The sequence below is a fragment of the Aquarana catesbeiana genome, linkage group LG10, assembly GCF_042186555.1.
Source record: "Aquarana catesbeiana isolate 2022-GZ linkage group LG10, ASM4218655v1, whole genome shotgun sequence".
NCBI lineage: Eukaryota > Metazoa > Chordata > Amphibia > Anura > Ranidae > Aquarana > Aquarana catesbeiana.
The window spans coordinates 27773423-27794305 of record NC_133333.1 but is presented as its reverse complement, the minus strand read 5'-3'; the positions used below and the strand labels follow the sequence as shown (position 1 = coordinate 27794305).

The 20883-nt window shown below is 43.4% G+C and overlaps 1 protein-coding gene across 2 annotated transcripts in view; it reads left to right on the top strand.

The window, feature by feature from the left end:
- LOC141110500 (sialic acid-binding Ig-like lectin 14) overlaps positions 1-20883 on the top strand; it is a 57659-nt gene that overhangs the window by 25674 nt on the left and 11102 nt on the right. Inside the window, exons 4-9 of one of the 2 annotated variants that reach the window (XM_073601878.1) lie at positions 493-798; positions 5250-5279; positions 13530-13784; positions 15874-15915; positions 17783-18037; positions 18227-18514. In XM_073601878.1, coding sequence (XP_073457979.1) covers positions 493-798; positions 5250-5279; positions 13530-13784; positions 15874-15915; positions 17783-18037; positions 18227-18514 — 1176 coding nt within the window. The remainder of the gene's footprint in view (positions 1-492; positions 799-5249; positions 5280-13529; positions 13785-15873; positions 15916-17782; positions 18038-18226; positions 18515-20883) is intronic. The other variant, XM_073601879.1, reaches the window with a different exon arrangement.

Here is a 20883-nt window from a genome sequence, read left to right as displayed (position 1 = left end):
GAGCCAACATCCATCGGAAAAAATCCTAGGATTTTGTTGTTGGAATGTCCGATCAATGTCCGACTGTGTGTACGGGGCATAAGAGTGGTCAATAAAAGCTTTGAGAGAAGCTGTCTAGGTCCCTCACCGCTGGCGCTGAGTGATAATCATGTTGGCACTACGCAGGCAGCACCGGGAGGAAGATCACTTCACCCAGTTCTGTTGGCCTACAAAAGGACAAACCACTCTGACAACCAGAAATTCTTGCTTCATCAGCGGTCTTCTCAGGTATTGAGCTCCATCTATGAGACCTAAGGAATGCGTCCCATGTGCCGGGAATCTAGTGAAGCCCACTGTAGAAAACCTGAAGGTGTAAGGCTGCATCACGTGTACACATAGACAAGATTATTTCCAAATGAGAGAAACCTAAAAAAAAAAATTAAGTCTATAAGATATTGATTATGGGAATTTGGATAAGCTTTCTTTTTAACCAATCACTTCCTCTTTTTATAGAACTGATGGATAAACCAGTGATTATCACCCCGGTGACGCCGTTATTGGCTGATAAGGAGGTGACATTGACCTGTGAAAGTCCTGGAAGATGTAATGGCTCTGCTCCTCTGATAACCTGGAATAGACGAGGAGTACAGAGGACAGGTGTCACCCATACCACCATCCATCCAGATGGCAACAAGACATACTACTCCAATATCACATTCACTCCATCCAAGCAAGACCACCTGTCATCCTTAACTTGTAATGTGAGCATCCGAGCAAGTTCTGCATCAACCCAAAACCAGATCATTTTAAATGTTGAATGTAAGTCCAATGTACATGTAAGTCTTTACATCTAATACATGATCAGGCTCAATCCATGAAGGTCATTTTCAAAAAATTCCGTTTTTTATTTTTTTTTATTTTACAGCTGTGTTCGGTTAAAATGAAAAATGATAATCACATGGCTAAAATAAGGATACCTACCTTTGCTTTAAAATACAAGTACAGTGGAACCTTGGTTTACGAGTAACGCGGTTAACGAGTGTTTTGAAAGACGAAAAAAAAATTCTGACTCGGTTTGCGAGTGTTGTTTCGCAAAACAAGCAGATTTCAAGCTAATGTGGTGTGCAGTACCACATTTGGCCAGAGGTGCGGGGGCGCCGGGGACACTCGGAAACCGTTCAGAAATACGCGGAACCACTCTGAAATACTCAGAAACACTCGGAAATACTTAGTTCCCAAATGTTTCCGAGCCTTTCCGAGTTCAGCCGAGCTGTCCCCGATTATTTCCGAGGCTCTCCGGCGCCCTCCCCCCAGCTCTGGCCACATGCAGTATTGCATGCAATAGAAGTCAATGCGGAACAAATTATCTTTGTTTCCATTAACTTCTGTGGGGAAACTGGCTTTGATATGCGAGTGTTTTGGATTACAAGCATTCTCCTGGAACGGATTATCCTCCTAATCCAAGGTTCCACTGTACTACTTTAAAAAGCAATAGTATGGCTGCACTGCCCCGTTGTGAGAACTCCATGGGACTTTGGGGTTGATTTTTCTACAACTGGAGGGTACAAAATCTGGTGCAGCTCTGGGGGGAACTCAAGGTGTCATCAGGAGAGCAGCTGTTTGATTGGACACTGCTGCCCTGGATGACCTCAGTTGCCAAGTTTAGTGTGGGCATTGCTAATAACTAGCACTGTCTCCCGTCCATTGGCGCACATTTGCAAAGTGGCTCGGTCAGGGACAGGAACCCGCTGGTCAGGGACACTGGGGTTGATTTACTGAAACTGAAGAGAGCGACGTCTGGTGCAGCTGTGCATAGGAACCAATCAGCTTTCAGGTTTTATTGTCAAAGCTAAATTGAACAAGCTGAAGTTAGAAGCTGATTGGCTTCCATGCACAGCTGCACCAGATTTTGCACTCTCCAGTTATAGTAAATCAACCCCACTGCCAGCTATACGCTGCAGCCCAATTTTATGAATGAGTTGGGCTGCGATGTGCATAGCCCATTGGATCATAATGGAGAGCGGAGCCTCTTAGTGAATATAGGGATTGATTTACTAAAGATAAATAGACTGTGCACTTTGCAAGTTCCTCCATAAGGGGGAGCTCTGTTGGACTTCATCATTCAATCCGGAGCAAGCAAAAATTATGTTTTTTACATTTTATTTGTATTGCATGTGATTGGATATTCTTTGGAAAGTAAAGCTTTTACTTCATTTACTAATCTCTGGAGCAACTACATTGCAAAGTGCACAGTCTTTAGTAAATCTATCCCTTAGCCTTTAGTGTTCTAGCAGAGGGCAATGGACTGCCTAATCACATTTCTTAAAGTAGAACTAAATGCAAAACGATTTTATTTTATTTTTTTCATTTCAGATAGCGTAATGTCAGTTTTGTTTCTGACATCTGTGCCCCATTGGGGACATTTCCCTTCACTTCCTGTCTCATAGCCAAAACAGGAAGTGGGAGGAAATCCCTCCAAAGTGAGGAATCCCTGGTTGTCACCAGAACTAGTATCCCGATTGGAAGATTTTGTCTCCATTTCTGTTCTAGTGACGACCCAACATTTGGGATTTTTTTACTCTCATTCATAAACATGGACAAATTATAAACAGGACAAATAGAGAGGATGAATCTCCCTAACAGGGACACAGACAGCAATAAAAAAGGAGGAGATGGAGATTTCTAGTGTAGCACTGTAGGGGCCGCTGGTAATCGACTCTCCTAGCCCTGCACAGCCAGGCAACGTGCATTTTTTCCACTTGCAGCCAGACACAAGAATTCTGTCCCGTAACTTGTTTTTGGTATTTTTATTATAGGATAACAACTTGGATAAGGTGAAATGATTTATGGGATGCCCAACAGAAGATGAAAACAGCAAAACTTGTGGACAGCCTTCCTGAACTGCTTCCTTCTGTACAAACTCACAGTCCTGGGTAGATTAAATAGCAAGAGTCCATTACAGACTAAAGACCCTTTTGGAAAGTAGTATGATCTGGTCCTAGATCCACTACTCAGCAGATCCTTCTTGGGAATTTAGCACAGAATGCTGTAGAATTTAGTAGCAATAGCCCTTTACAGGCTAAGTCCCTATTTTAAATTTAGCACAGTTCGATGCACTCCACATATAGGAGTCCCTCCTCTCTCCGGAACAATGTTGCCAACCAGAGGCGTAACTAGAACCTTCAGGGCCCCGGTGCAAGAAACCATGATGGGCCCCCTGCCCCCCTTCCATCCGAGCCCCGGGCTTCCAATTTTGGGAGGGTGTCCATGGACATCCTCCCAAAACAGTGCTTCCCGCATGCCCCCTGGGACGTGCATCCAGTGCAATCACAGCGGCCCTTTACCATGTGATCAGCTAATCACATGTAAACAGACTTGCCGGTTATCTGCAGCCCTTTCCTCCCACGCTGTGTCTGTGTTAGGAAAGGACTGCCGTTAACTGTCAAGATTGTAAGTAAATTGTTTACAATGATAATCAGTGCCCCAATCATCAGTGCCAATTATCAGTGCCCATCAATGCCACCTATTAGTGCCCATCAATGCTGCCTATCAGTGCCCATAAATTCTGTCTACCAGTGCCCATCAATTCTGCCTACAAGTGTTACCTATCGGTGCTCATTAACGCCGCCTACTGGTGCCCATCAATTCTGCCTATCAGCACCCCCATCAATGCTCATTAATGCCGCCTAACAGCGTCCATCAGTGTCACTTATCAGTACTCTTCAATGCTGCCCATCAGTGCCCATCAATACTGCCTGATTTCTGCCTATCAGTGTTCCTTAGTGCCCATCAGTGCCACCTATCAGTGCCCATCAATCCCACCTATCAGTGCAGCCTCCTATCAGTGCTGCCTATCAGTGGTCATCAGTGCGGCCTATCTGTGCCCATTAGTGCCTCCTATCAGTGCCCATCAATGCCCCTTATCAGTGTCCATCAATGCCTCCTATCAGTGCCCATCAGTGCATACAGCATACAGCCAATGACTCCTATAGGCAGCTGTATGCTGTACCTGTGGGGTCCCTGGTGAAGAACATTACACTATACAGCCAGATACAGCCCTGCGCATGAGCTGTAAGGCTCTATGTGTGCTAGCCTAAGGTGAACTGCCATTGCGGAAACTGAAAGTCCTAACTGGCAGTTTTGGTCATCTCTGGCATCAGCACTGCAGATCAGGAAAGTCAGACGCAGGGGCGGACTGACAACTCATGGGGCCCCCGGGCAATAGGAGATTATGGGGCCCCCAGGCAATAGATTTTGGGGACACACAGTATACACACACACATAGAGTATACACACAGACACACAATATACACATACAGTATACACACACAGAATACACACACACACACACACTGAAAAGGTACTGGAGAGGCGGGGCAGCTATAATCTTGGGATTTTTTGAGGCTGGCAACCCTGATGGGGCCCCTTAGGGCTTGGGGCCCTCGGGCAGTACCCGAGAGCCCGAATGGTCAGTCCGCCCCTGGTCAGACGTCTTATTCGTAGGCGTAAACAGGGCGTGCCGGAGGTGCCTGGGCACACCCTAAACACACAATGTGGCACAGATTCCCCCTGCTGCCTGGGACAGGGACAGTGTAAAAATGTAAAAAAATTGAATGAAATAAATAATAATTAAAAAAATAAAAAATAAAAGCACCCCCGTCAGTAGTGAATTCATACGTAGGTCACACCCACATATTTAAACGATGTTTGCACCACACATGTGAGGTAACGCCGCAAATGTCTGAGCGAGAGCAATAATTCCAGCACTAGACCCGTAGATTTTTTGTGTGTTGTCTATGGAGATTTTTAAGCACCATAGTTTTGCGCCATTCTGTGAGTGCGTGCAATTTTGAAGCGTAACATGTTATTTACTCAGAGTAACATAGTCTTTCATATCATACAAAAAAAATTGGGTTATATATTATGTTTTTCTATTCATTAAAGTTTATTTTTTCCCAAAAAATTGCGTTTGAAAAACTGCTGCGCACAAACCGTGTGAAATAAAAAGTTGCAGCAACTGCCATTTTATTCTCTAGGGTCTCTAAAATATATATAGATCTAATGTTTGGGGGTTCTAAGTTATTTTCTAGCAAAAAATACAGATTTTTACTTTGTAAACACCAAGTGTTAGAAAAACGCCTGGTCCTAAAGTGGTTAAAGGCTGTTGACTATTATTCACAATTGTTATGGGTACACTATTATATACCACATTCTCCTATCCTAGTTTCTCTATTGAAATTTTATGCATAACCTATTTTTATCTTTTTCAGATCCTCCAATTGTGAGCATCATAGTTAAAGGTAAGTTATGTAGGATACCAAGTACAATCCGCAGTCGGTTTCTGCCATGTCCCTTTTTTTTCTGTTTACCTCTTTTCTTCTCTCTGCATCTTTTTTTTTTTTTTTAATATCTCAGTATTTTCCTTTTTCTCTACGTCTTTTTTTCTTTGTTACTTTGTTGATTTTTTTTCTCTACAACATTCTCTTCTTTTCCTCTCTGTTACTCTGACGCTTTATACTTGAGCTGGAGTGATAGAAGTGAAAATTGGCACCGGTGGATCTACTGGGAAGCCCATCTCCGGGCAAGAAAACATTTTCCCATGGAATGTGCCCGCCCTGCACGGGTCAGCTGCTCGTTTTTGTTTAGGGGAGAGGAGAAAGGAGATTTACTTTCCGAACTCCTCAGATCCTTCCAGCACAAGACCGGACCAGCACCCCTGCTCACACTATAGCCAAAAGACAGCTAAAGTTTCCAGTTCTGGGAGGACATCCATGGACGTTCTTCCCCCCGCACACCCCCTCTGGGCCGTACATTCAGGGCTCTCTGTGACTGCTGTGCCCTTTGGACACAGCTGAACACAGATTGCGTTAAAGGGCCAATCAAAGCAGCCCTTTACCATGTGATCAGCTGTGTTTGATTGGTCACATATAAACAGACTTTCCGATTATAGGCAGTCACTTCCTCATGTGCTGTGTGAGGAAAGGAGAGCCGTTAATCGGGAAAGCTGTCAGCACACAGTATAGACTAATAATCAGGGCACTGATTATCAGTGCAGCCCCATCAGTGCCCATAAGTGCAGCTTATCTGTGCCCATCAGTGCAGATTTTCAGTGCCCATCATTGCCACCTATCAGTGTCCACCAGTGCCGCCTATCAGTGCCCATCAGTGCAGCTTATCAGTGCCCATCAGTGCAGCTTATCTGTGCCAATTAGTGCCCATCAGTGCCACCTATCATTGCCCCTCAGTGCTGCCTATCAGTGCCAATCAGTGCAGCTTATCCATGCCCATCAGTGCCACCTATCAGTGGCCCTCAGTGCTGCTTATCAGTGCCAATAAGTGCAGCTTATCCATGCCCATCAGCACCACCTATCAGTGCCCATTAGTGCTGCCTATCAGTGCCCATCAGTGCAGCTTATCAGTGCCCATAAGTGTAGCTTATCCATGCCCATCAGTGCCCCTCAGTGTTACCTATCAGCGCCAATCAGTGCAGCTTATCCATGCCCATCAGTGCCACCTATCAGTGCTCACCAGTGCAGCCTATTAGTGCCCATCAGTGTCGCCTATCAGTGCCCATCAGTGTTGCCTATCAGTGCTCATCAGTGCCGCCTATCAGTGTTCATCAGTGCATCTTATCTGTGCCCAGCAGTGCAGCCTATCAGTGGCCATTAGTACCACCTATCAGTGCTCATCAGTGTCAACTATCAGTGCCCATCTGTGCAGCTTATCTGTGCCCATCAGTGCCACCTATCAGTGCCCATCAGTGCCACCTATCAGAGCCCATCAATGTCGCCTGTCAATGTCCATTAGTGCATCTTACCTGTGCCCATCAGTGCCACCTATTAGTGACCATCAGTGCCACCTATCGGTGCCCATCAGTGCAGCCTATTAGTGCCCATCAGTGCCACCTATCAGTGCCCATCAGTGCAGCTTATCAGTGCCCAGTGTCGCCAGTGCTATAAGTGCCCATTTTTATAATTTTTTAGCACAAATAGAGCTTTTTTTAGGTGGTATTTAATCATCACTGGGCTTTTTTTATTGTTTTGCTAAGTAAAGAAAAAACTGTTATAACATGTTGCAAATAAATAATTTTTCTTCATAAATGTAGGCCAAAATGTATTCTGTTATATTTCTGAAATTGAAATCCTAATGTACTGACGGCTGATCTCATTTCTTGAGGCCCGAAAATGCCAGGACAGTAAAAATACCCCCCAAATGACCCCTTTTGGAAAGTAGGTAGATAGTAGTAATCCAAGTTTTTTAATTTTTAAAAAAATATTTTTACATACTGTCACCAGTGCAGCACAATGTCATCGTATAACTGGTGTGGCGGTGAACCGGGAACATTGACTGGTAATAGTATGAAAAAAAAAAAAAAAACAAACAAACAAAAAAAAATTTTTTTTTTTTCATTTTTTAAAAACAAACAAACAAAAAAAAATTTTTTTTTTTTCATTTTTTAAAATATTTTTTTTAATTCTTATTACACACGGTCGGACTTTTCGGCTACAAAACTCCGACAGACTTTCGACGGACTTTTGGCAGACTTGTGGCGGACTTTCTAACGAACGGACTTGCCTACATACGATCACACCAAAGTCAGACTGATTGGTATGTGATGACGTACGACCGGACTAAAATAAGGAAGTTGATAGCCAGTAGCCAATAGCCGACCTAGCATGGGTTTTTGTCCATCAGTCTAGCATACAGACGAGCAGATTTCTGGGTCCGGCGGAGTTACGACGTAAAGATTTGAAGCATGTTCCAATTCTAAAGTCCGTCAGATTTGCGACTGGAAAAGTCAGCTGAAGGTCCGGTGAAGCCCACACACGATCAGATTGTCAGCCGGATTTGGTCCGTCGGCGTCCGTCAGACCAGTCAGGTCGAAAAGTCCGTGTGTGCGTGGCATTAGTCTGACCACAGATTTTCTATTGGATTGAGGTCTGGGCTTTGACTAGGCCATGCCAACACATTTACAGGTTTCCCCTTAAACCACTCAAAAGTTGCTTTAGCAGTGTGTTTGGGGTCATTGTCCTGCTGGAAGGTGAACCTCCGTCCTAGCATCAAATCACACACAGAGTGGTACAGGTTTTGCTCAAGAATATCCCTGTATTTAGCACCATCCATCTTTCCCTCAACTCTGACTGTCCCGACTGCTGAAAAACATCCCCACAGCATGATGCTGCCACCACCATGTTTCACAGTGGGGATGGTGTTCTTTGGGTGATGTGATGTGTTGGGTTTGCGCCAGACATAGCGTTTTCTTTGATGGCCAAAAAGTAAAATTTTAGTCTCATCAGACAAGAGCACCTTCCTCCATACATTTTGGGAGACTCCCACATGCCTTTTCGCAAACTCAAAATGAAAACGTGCCATTTTGTTTTTTGCTGAAAGTAATGGCTTTCTTCTGGCCACTCTGCCATAAAGCCCAACTCTATGGAGCGTAAGGCTTATTGTCATCCTATGTACAGATACTCCAGTCTCTGCTGTGGAACTCTGCAGCTCCTCCAGGGTTACCTTAGGTCTCTGTGGTGCCTCTCTGATTAATACCCTCCTTGCCCGGTCCGTGAGTTCTGGTGTGCGGCCGTCTCTTGGCAGGTTTGCTGTTGTGCCATGTTCTTTCCATTTGGTTATGATAGATTTGATGGTGCTCCTAGGGGTCATCAAAGATTTGGATATTTTTTTATAATCTAACCCTGACTTGTACTTCTCAACAACATTGTCCCTTACTTGTTTGGAGAGTTCCTTGGTCTTCATGGCAGTGTTTGGTTAGTGGTGCCTCTTGCTTAGGTGTTGCAGCCTCTGGGGCCTTTCAAAAAGGTGTGTATATGTAATGACAGATCATGTGACACTTAGATTGCACACTATTTATAAATAGATATATCTTTCAAAACTTATTTCTCTATCTCTCTGCTTCTTTCTGTCTTTCTCTATAACACTAGTGTCTCTTATCTTATTTTTCCTTATTTCTTCCTTTCTTATCTCTCTCTTTCTCTGTATCAATGTTCTCTTCCTCTTTCGTGATATGTGGTCGTTTGTTTTCACTTCCTCTTTTCTATTTCCACTTCCTCTTCCATTAGATCTCTCATCTTTTTTGATTTACATTTTTTATATCTTATGCTCCTCTATCAAGGACTTTGCATTTCTCTCTCCCTTTCTCTGCCCCTCTGTTCTCTTCCTCAATCTTTTTATTCTTTTTTCTCTATTTCTAAGGCCGGCCATAGACAGAGAGATTTTCTTGGTTGCAGGAAAAGAAAATTGCTTGATTTCCCCCATCAACACATTCACTGTTGATGGGGGATTCCATTCGGTGGAGCCGCTAGCAATAATCAAATACAACATCCAACAGGCTGGTTGTACACACGTTGATCGATCGATCAACTTGTCTACATTCAGCCTGCCCATACATGGGCCGAACCATCTATGGCCAGCTTACTCTGCTTTATATCTTCCTGTATATCTTATTTTTTTATCTCCCTCATTCTCTATCTCTACTTCTTTCATCCTCTTCTTATGTTATATCTTTTTGCTTCTCTATAGCTATTTTTCTCTCTTGTTTTCTACTATTGTCTTGTCTACTATTTTTTGGCTAATTTTTATTTTGGTTTTAGATGGAATAGCATTCAAACCTTAAAAACAGTTCGAGCCGAGCAAATGTTTGGCCCGAAAAATGCATGTTCGCCCATTTGACGAACACCTGAATTTGCGGGGTGCTTCGTGGGATGCTCACCCGCCAAGCACCCCACTGCACAGTGCATTCTAAGCCCTGATAGGACAAAACTTTGCCCAATCAGGGCACAGTGAATAGCTGGTTGTTAAAGAGAAGCCTTACCTGTTTAGGAACCGTCAAATGGCGGAGCAGGCATTCGGCGGTTAGCCTTCATCGTGGGCAGAGTGTTTTCTTTTTTTCCAGGTCTGGAGGTGTGGCGGGCATCTTTATTGACGATGGATCTTTATCAGACAAGATTGTTTTTTTTATTTATTTATTTTTTATTAACCACTTCAGCCCCGGAAGGATTTACCCCCTTCCTGACCAGAGCACTTTTTGCGATTCAGCACTGCATCGCTTTAACTGACAATTGCGCAGTCGTGCAACGTGGCTCTGGCTTTTGAAAAAAAACGCATTATTTTGTACTTTTTGCTATAATAAATATCCCCAAAAAATATATTAAAAAACATTTTTTTCCCTCAGTTTAGGCTGATATGTATTCTTCTACATATTTTTGGTAAAAAAAAAATCGCAATAAGCATTTATTGATTGGTTTGCGCAAAAGTTATAGCGTTTACAAAATAGGGGATAGTTTTATGGCATTTTTATTAATAATTTTTTTCTTACTAGTGACTGCGACATTACGGCGGACACATTGGACATTTTTGACACATTTTGGGATTATTGTCATTTATACAGCAATCAGTGCTATAAAAATGCACGGATTCCTGTATAAATGACACTGGCAGTGAAGAGGTTAACCACTAGGGGGCGGGGTTAAGTATGTCCTAGGGGAGTGATTCTAACTGTAGGGGGGATGGGCTGGTGTGTGACGTCACTGATCTCTGCTCCGATGACAGGGAGCAGAGATCCGATGACAGGGAGCAGAGATCCCCGCGGCGATCTAGTCCGTGGGACCCGTGACCCGACTCATGGAGATCGCGGCAGGCGCGTGCGCACACGGTGGCAAATTCAAAGTAACGTACGGGTACGTTACTTTGCGCAGCCTTGCCATTCTGCCGACGTATATCTACAGGAGCCGGTCGGGAACCGGTTAAGGAATTGTCAAAAACTGCCTCTTGTCTTTATTCATTTTTGACACTTTTTTTTTGGTAAATGGGTATGGGTACAATGTACCCCGTACTCATTCACATAGGAGGGGACCAGGATCTGGGGGCTGCCAAGCTGCATGTTTAGATAAGTGTTTGGTATGGATTTTGAGGGGGCCCAATGCCTTTTTTTTGTTGGCAATTTAAATGTCATTTTTTTTGCTTTAGAAATGTCCGTTTTGCTGCAGCAGGTTCCTTGACATGGTACAGATGTGCTACTTTACAGGCAGACTAAGGGGACCCACAGGCACTATTTTTTTCGTTTGTTTTTTTTTCATTATTCATTAGTTTTCATTTTTGTTGTTCCACTTTAAAGTGGAACTTGAGTTATTTTTAAAAATATCCATCTATTAAATCTTCTGCCCTTGTTGTTGTTTTAACTTTGGATAGTAAAACATTTTTTTCTGCCAGTAAATCCCTTATACAGCCCACTTCCTGTTTCTTGTCTGGGAAAAAAAGCCCAGGCTTATGACATCATGCACAGCTCTCTCTCTCACTCACATAAAACTGTTGTAAAAAAATCTTGGTCATCAATTTGCTGGGTAAATAGAAGAGAAAGAGAGGCGGAAGTGGTTCAATTTTCTGCCCCTCTCAAAGTGCTGCCTGGGTCCAATGGACCCACTGGAACCCATGGTAGGGCCGGCCCTGCCTGCTCCCGCCTCCCCCCCAAAAAGTGCCAAATGTGGCAAAGGAGTGGGGGAGGGTGAAAACAAGCAGAACTTCTTCTTTTGGGTGGAACTCCGCTTTCAGGCCATGGCTAACAGGTTAAGCGTACATTTGCGAGTTGATAGAGTTCGAACAGGTACCCCGCCTGTTAGGAACAGTACTAGCGGTAAGGGAAAGGTTCCTGAAAAGAAAAAAGGAGTTCTCCTAAGGTGGGATTTTGAAGGCACTAACACAAGATAATACAATATGAAAAAAATATATATTTTATTACAAAAATATTATAACAAATCAAAAGACAACAATACCATATAGCAAGTTAAACATAAATATGGATACAATAAAAAGACCGTCAATGAAGGTAAGTAGATCTCACTGAACCGACGCCTTTCAAAAATTCTTTCCTTCATCAGGGTTCATACAGAGAAAATTACATTTATAATGCATTGACAATATGTAAGTATCCATATGGTTAAAAACAGCTTCACGACTGGCTTCCCACAAGCATCCACTCAGGGACCTAATGAGAACCCCCTAGGCCAGTGATGGCGACCCTTGGCACCCCAGATGTTTTGGAACTACATTTCCCATAATGCTCATGCACTCTGCAGTGTAGTTGAGCACCATGGGAAATGTAGTTCCAAAACGTCTGGGGTGCCAAAGTTCGCCATCACTGCCCTAGGCTATATAGAAGATATGCCAGGGAGAAGATGACCCAAATAGCATTGAAAAATGTCGCACCCTGGACCCAAGTGCAGCACCTATGTGTATGCTGGGGTCCGGAAGGTGAGAGACCTAGACGTAAGAGTACAAATGTATACCTGTGGGTAGTCTGGTAGGTAAAAAACACTGATGGATTGAACTTGCACCCAAGACTGTTAAACAGCCATGGAAAGCATAGGGAAACTACTCCTTGGGCCTCATCGCACTTGGGCATGAGATGGCCAGGCCGCACCCTGATCTCTTTACAGACAATGTCAATTCAGCTGAAACCCAATGACTGCTGATCATGATGTAAATAGAAGATGGTTATTAGCATTCCTTTCCTTGCGCTTTCAGCGTGAGCAAAGGAGAGCTGATAACCGGCTTTGTTAAAGGGACATCTACACTGATAATCAGGGCACTGATTATCAGTGTCCTGATTATCAATGCAGTTCCAAAAGTGCCCACCAGTGCTTCTTATCAGTGCCCACCAGTGCATCCTATCAGTGCCCATCAGTGCTGCCAATCAGTGCCCATCAGTGCCTCCTCATTAGGGTCATCTCTCAGTGCTGCTTATCAGTGCTCATCAGTGCAGCCTATCAGTGCCACCTATCAGTGCCCACCAGTGCTGCCTATCAGTGCCCACCAGTGCTGCCTTTTGGTGCCCACCAGTGCTGCCTATCAGTGTTCATTGGTGCCTCCTCATTAGTGTCACCTCTCAGTACTGCCTATCAGTGCCCATCAGTGTCGCCCATCAGTGCCACCTATCAGTGCCCATCAGTGCTGCCTATCAGTGTCCATCAATGGTGCCCATCAGTGTCACCTATCAGTGCCCATCAGTGCCGCCTATCAGTGCCCATCAGTGCCGCCCATCAGTGCCACCTTACAGTGCCCATCAGTGCCGCCTATCAGTGCCCATCAATGGTGCCCATCAGTGCCACCTATCAGTGCCCATCAGTCCCGCCTTATCAGTGCTCTTCAGCAAAGGAGAAAAATGACCTGCAAAATTTTATAACCAACTATGAAATATGTTTTTCTTTTTTCCCCCAAATTTTTGGTCTTCTTTCGTTTGTTTAGCAAAAAATTAAAAATCCAGTGGTGATGAAATACCACCTAAAGAAAGCTCCATTTGTGTGAAAAAAAAATGATAAAAATTTCATATGGGTACAGTGCTGCATGACCGCACAATTGGTCTGGGCAGGAAGTGGGTGAAAGTGCCCGGTTGGCAAGTGGTGAAACTAAATGAAAAAAATAAAATGGGTGTACTGGGCTCTGCCTTGTATAGGTTTACCATGCTATAAAATATGTTAGATTGTGAGCACACAACCTTCAAATGATTAATAAGCCCATAACTTGTCATGTTTTGGTAGACAACATCCAGAATGAGAACACACCCATTATTGTGAATGAAGGGGATTCGGAGACTATTAAGTGTACAGTGGACAGTAACCCCAATTCTACTATTATCTGGACTAAAGAAGACATTATATTATCTGGAACATTGATTGGGCAGACATTGATTTACAGTGTGAAGAATGCTAATCCGAATGACACCGGGATATATCGATGTTCAGCAAATAACAGACATTCATCCATTACCAGGAGTATTAACATCACTGTACATTGTAAGTATATCACAATTCTTATGTCAAACAGAATGCACTTCTTTTTTTCAACAATTGTTTTAAGCTTGCATATTTAAATCAAGAACACGCGATTCAGACCGCATGCAAAACGCACTCCATTTGCGCTCTGAAGCGGGTGTCAATAGAAAGTTAACGACACCACAAACGCAGGTCGCAAACGCAGTGCACCTGCCCACGCGGGTACCATGCAATCCAGTTACAGTGCATTTTAAAAAGTAGTTTTGGTGCCGTGCGGTGCGATTTTAGCCCATTCACAATAAATGGGCTGAATTCACAACTGCATGTGTGACGCATGTGTGACTGCGAATCATGCGGCATGGTGTGAACTGGCCTTTAAACCCAAAAGCAAACAATTTTTATATTGCAGCTTACCAATTCTTAGATGTGATGGCTGCATTTGTTTTCGGTTTTAGTCTTTCTTTCTTCTAGTTTTATCTGGTGATCCAGCCAGTAAGCATGTTGTTTTTTTTGAAAGAACAAGCTCTCTTGCAAATGTATCAGTCGCAGGGATGAGACAAACCGTTTAACACTGACAGGGGTGCTTACAATGATCGGCTTTTACTTATTCGTGTAAAATCTTTATCCTAAAAAGGAAAAAGAAATCTGCTTGTGTAACTGCAGCTTCAATTTGTTAGTGCATCTAAATCTCTGAGTACACCTTATACCCCCCCCCCCAGACTGACAATGCTGCTGTGCCCCCTGGTGCCCCCTGTGCTCCATCATCCAGAGTGGGGGGGGGCGCTCTCATACAGAAGGTGTGTTACTGGCCAGATTATCAGGTGAAAACAGAGGGCAAAAGACTAAAAAAAGAAAACAATGAGATTAGTATGTAAATGTTTCACTGCTATACCTGATTGTTATATACCAAAACCAGCTGCCTTTAATTTTTCTGTTATTTGTATGGAAATTTCAATAAAAATTATTTAATGATAAAACAAAAAAAAAAAAAAAAGAAAACAAATGCAGCCACCACATCTAATGATGATTGGTAAGCTGCAGTATATTACATTTTTGGTTTTGGGTTTAATACTGCTTTAAAGTGGAGCTCCAGTCGTCTTGTAAATTTTTTTTTTAAAATCACCCCCCGCGATTGTCACTGCAACTACACTCTAAATCGGCATACTGTATATTTGTAAATTTTTTAATTTTTATGAAATCCAGCATTTACTTACAGCACCCAATGGATCATGTAAGCGGCCATTCGTAGTGTGGGCATCTGAAGCCCGCTAGGAGGTTCTTCTGGGATTAGGTGCAGCTGGCTACCCAGCATGCACCTCCCGATCTCGCGCATGTGCACTATGTGTATTGCAGGTTGCCATAGCAATGGCGGCGCAGGAGAAATTTCCCACCCAATTGTTATGGCAACCTGTCAATCAATTATGCAACCCGGAAGGAACCCTGTGGTTTTCAAGGAGCCAATGGGAGAAAGGAAATGAAGTAACTCGCCATCGCAAGGTGGAATGGAAGTACAGTGATTTCTTACATCTAAAGATACTAAAACTAAAGTAAGAAAAAAAAATTACAATATCCAAAAATAATGGCGCAGGGATCAGCAACAAATGCGACTGTGGTTGCAAAATAGGGTAGAACGCAACCTAAATACAAGAACAAAAATGTCACATATTGAAGTTTGCCAGTCCTTAGATTGTAACGTGACAAAATGTGGAAAATTTCAAGGGGTATGAATACTTTTTCAAGGCACTGTATATATTAAATATTGCAACAGAAAATGATGAATTCCAGCTTTGTACTATTACTACATACAGCAGATGTGACTGATAGAGGAAGGGAAAGCACTGTGAGGCCAAGTAAGCCTACATTAAATTACCCAGAACATGTTCTCATACACTGAGAGCTGCATAGGGAGCTAACAGGATTACACGAGCACGAGGGACAATGTCACGATTCTCCTCCATAGTCCATTGAGCATGTAAGTGACACAGGACCTTAAAAAGCTGCAATGATGACTTGAGGTGTCACCTTCCTGGCTATAGTGCCTGACAGTGGTGTGTAAATCACAAGATATTTTGAAAAGCAGATTTTACAACTGTGTTCTGTTTCATTTTAGATGCACCTCGGAATCCTCAGATCCATTGTTCCACACCAACAGGTACTAATATTTATTTATTATAATGCCCATGATTGTGGTGGGGGTGATGCCGCATTTAAGGGGTTAAAACAGGTGGTCAGAGTCACCACCTGTAAAATGCCTCTGAAAAGAAATCTATGTGGGGATTGCTTTTCACGGGAATGGCAGTCTTTTGCAATCAGAGACTCAGAGCAGCAGAGGGAAGGGAAGGACATAATCAAGGTTGGGGGGGGGGTGTTTTGCAGGATCTGGTGTGTGTGTGTCCACCAATTTGTCGCCTTTGTCCACATCAGGGGTGGAGTATTGGTGGGGCTTCTGGCGCAGACACAGCAGGGATTGGCTAGAAGCAGGGGTGGACTGACCATTGAGCCACTCAGGCACTGCTCGAGGGCCCTGGGCCACTAGGGGGCCCCATCAGGGTTGCCAGCCTCAGTAAAACCAGGGACAGTATGTAAAAAAATGTGTTTTTTTTACATCTGTCTCTGAAATGTCCCTTACCGACATCCTTTTGGTCTAGAAATCCCGAGATTATAGCTGCCCCACCTCTCCAGTACCTTCTCAGCCAATAGAAACATGTCTGTGTATACTGTGTGATTGTATACTGTGTGTGTGTATACTGTGTGGCCCCATAATCTCTGATTGCCTGGGGGGCCCCATAATCTCCTATTGCCCGGGAGCCCCATGAGTTGTCAGTCCGCCCCTGCCTAGAAGACAAGGAGGCGGGGTAAAAATGATGGGCCTCTTTAGCACCCCTGTGCTGTTCACTCCAAATCTTGTCTCTGGTGGGGGGGGGAGCTGACAGCCCCCCCCCCCCACCAGAACACTCCGATCAGCCCTCTCTGCCGTTGTCTAAGAGCGCTGATCGGGGGTAGTTCGGCTGCTAGTTTTCCAGCATGCGCGTCCAACAGAAGCCGGCTGAACAGCCAGACAGTCCAACATACACATGGGCCAAATATCAGCCGACATAATGTACTTGACATTCTGCCCATGTGTACAGGGCTTTAGTGTCACTGGTCCCCAAAAAGGGTAAAAAGCGTCAGTTAGTGTCCAATTTGTCCGCTACAATATTGCAGTCCTGTCACTGATCACCACTATTACTAGTAAAATAAATACATCTATCCCATAGTTTGTAGACGCTATAACTTTTGCAAAAACCAATCAATAAATGCTTATTGGAATTTTTATTTTTACCAAAAATATGTAGCAGAATACATATTGGCCTAAATTGATGAAGAAATTTTTTTTTTTTTTCATTTTTTCATTGGATTTGTTTTATAGCAGAAAGTAGAAAAATATAGTTTTTTTTTTTCAAAATTAACGATTTTTTTTTTTGTTTATAGCGCAAAAAAATAAAAACAGCAGAGGTGTTCAAATACCACCAAAAGAAAGCTCTATTTGTGGGAAAAAAAGGACATCGATTTTATTTGGGTACAGCGTCGCACAACCGCGCAATTGTCAGTTAAATTAACGCAGTGCCGTATTGCAAAAAATGGCCTGGTTAGGTCAGGAAGCGGGGAAAATCTTCCGGAGGTCAAGTGGTTATGGGGCATCAGTGGGGCCCGGGGGGGGGGGGGGGCAACTGCCCTCTGGCCCAGTCCGCCCCTGATGTATATGGACATTAGACCGGGAAGTGGATCATCTTCAGCATGATTTACCGTTTGCCTTTGCATTGATTAAGGAGTTGTTTGAGGTTTTTTTATATTCACATTGACTTGTATCAGAGCAGACAAATACATTTGGCCCATCTGAGCATTGCCACTGGCCACATGTTCTTCCAGAAGGATGTAACTGATAATGTGGATAATGACTATCCCTGACTGTTTAATGAAATTAACTCAACAGTTGCTAAGTCTAAAAAATATAATTTCTTATTTCTTTCACCATCCAGACTGCCCCATTGATGGGAATAAAACAATTTATATCAAAGAAGAATCTTCTCTCTCTCTACGATGTGCTGCAGAAAGTTTCCCACCAGCGGCATTGAACTGGTCAACAACTAACAAAAATCAACAAAATTTCAACACAAACCAAAATGGGGAAATCAGCTTTTCCAAAATACTGCTCAGTGATGATGGGTCATATACTTGCCAGGCCAAAAACGAACGTGGGAATTCATCTGCCTCTGTTACCATCAAGGTGACCTGTACGTAAGAAAAAAAAAGATATTGTTATTATATGTTGTTACTGTCATTTATCCTACTGATTTAAGGGAAACTATACCACTCTATAATCATACATATACTGTATATTTTGGCCTAAAATCATAATCTTCTAAAATAAATTTTCAACTTTTTTACTCATAATCTTTTTTCCCACGTTTTTGTTTGGCCAGTTGGACCCAGGTCTGTTTCTGGAAAAAATTCCACTTGCAAGGAAGCAGAACATCATATAGAATGTTCTTGTATCATTGAATCATTTCCAGTGGCCAACATCCAGTGGAAGATTGATGAGAAATCCTACAACACCTCTGATAAAGACATCCAAATCACCACTTGTAGAATAAAAGCAGAGACCAATAGCACGCTGAGCCTTCCTTTTAACCAAAAGGATGTCCCGTCTATAGAATGTATAAGTTCCAATCAGTATGAAAAATTTGTGCTACCTTTGCTAAGTAAGAAGTGTAAGTACACGCCTCCATTCTTTTTCTTTTAAACTTTATTTGGATAATGTTGAAAAATGTATGGGCAGATCAACCTAATGAAGGTGAGGCCATTTGGAAAAAACATTTAAACAAAAGTGAAATCACAAATAAAACGACTCTGATGGATGGGAAGCAGTTTGGAAAAGCTCATCATAATCTCTTAAATATTAAGGAACAAGTTCATTAAAAGTGTGACTACTACTAGCTATTCCAGTAGTGGTCAACTTTCTTGATATGGGGGCCAACGGTCACAGCAGACACACAACAGGGGATGGTAAGAGACTATGGACATGATACAGGAGATGGTCAGAGATTGTGGATATCATCCAAAAGATAACTAGAGACTGTGGACATGATACGGGAGATGGTCAGAGGTTGTGGACATGATACAGGAGATGGTCAGAGGTTGCGGACATGATACAGGAGATGGTCAGAGGTTGCGGACATGATACAGGAGATGGTCAGAGGTTGCGAACATGATAGAGGAAATGGTCAGAGGTTGCGAACATGATACAGGAATTGGTCAGAGGTTGCGGAGACGATGCAGGAGATAGTCAGAGACTGTAGACAGTAGATGGTCAGAGATTGTGGAAATAATACAGGAGATGGTCAGAGATTGTGGACATGATACTAGATATGGTGGGAGACTGTAGACAGCAGATGGTCAGAGATTGTGGACATAATACAGGAGATGGTCAGAGGTTGCGGAGACGATGCAGGAGATAGTCAGAGACTGTAGACAGTAGATGGTCAGAGATTGTGGACATGATATTAGAGATGGTGAGATACTGTAGACAGTAGATGGGCAAAGATTGTGGACATGATACAGGAGATGGCCAGAGATTGTGGACATGATACAGGAGATGGTCAGAGGTCACGGACATGATACAGGAGATGGTCAGAGGTTGCGGACACGATACAGAAGATGGTCAGAGACTATAGACAGTAGATGGTCAGAGATTGTGGACATGATACAGGAGATGGTCAGAGGTCACGGACATGATACAGGAGATGGTCAGAGGTTGCGGACACGATACAGAAGATGGTCAGAGACTATAGACAGTAGATGGTCAGAGATTGTGGACATGATACAGGAGATGGTCAGAGCTTGTGAACATGATACAAGAGATGGTCAGAGACTGTGGACATGATACTAGAGATGGTATGAGACTGCAGACAGTAGATGGTCAGATTGTGGACATGATACAGGTGATGGTCAGAGATTGTGGACGTAATACAGGAGATGGTCAGAAACTGTAGACAGGAGATGGTCAGAGACTGTAGCAGTGGCGGCTCCTCCATTAGGGACGCAAGGGCGGCCTCCCCTAATCCATGTGTCCGGCCCCTAATCTACATGCAGGGCATCGGACACATGGATTCCAATGTTTTTTTTTTTAAGCACATGATTAGAGCCTGAGGCTCTAATTGGCTTAAAGGGTGGGCTTTGGGCGCGGAGTACTGTGCCCTGAGCCCACCCAGTTGTGTGACAATAACAAATTAATATTCTTGTTTGCCGTCCCCCCAAATTATACAGCACCAGCTGCCACTGGACTATAGACATGATAAAAAAGATGGTCAAAGACTGTGGACATGATACATGAGATGGTTAGAGATTGTGGACATAATACAAGAGATGGTCAGAGACTGTGAACATGCTATAGGAGTTGTTGGAGACATGTTTCCAGAGACAGTCATAGACTGGAGGCATGAGTCTGCTAGAAATCGCTACCATAACAGGGCAATAGGGAAACACAGATTAATGCTTGTAGGGGCTCAGGGGGCTGCACAAAAAGTGCCAAAGAGCCACAGGTTTGACACCAGGGAGCTATACCATTACTACTGATGAGTTCAGGCATGTTGGAATCCTAGTCTGAACCTACCTCAGCCATCATACCAGGAAGCCATCATCTCTCCTAGTCTAGTCATCTGCAGCCAGGGCATTCCCCGACCTGTAGCTGAATATAATAGGTGTGACTGCAGGATGGAGAATGCCCTGGCTGCAGATTATTGGCGCAGTGCAGGTGACAAATTCTTGGTGGACTTGCTCAGGTGGATCTAAACTCATCCCTAACCATGGCCTGGACAAATGAGGAACTTCATAGATGTATAAATTAATATATGATGAAACTAGCATAATTCAGACTTTTTTTTATTCTTGATTTTCTTTTTTTTTTCTTTGGGCATCATTTGTAGGGTCCTTGTGTTCAGTTTGATTTGTTTTTATCTCTTATCATGGTGACTTCTTCCTAAAGCAGCTCTCCAGACCGCCCAACTCCCTCCCCCGTCTATACTCTATTAGGTTTTGCCTGGAGATGAGCTTTAAATAGACTCTTTCAGTAACATATAAA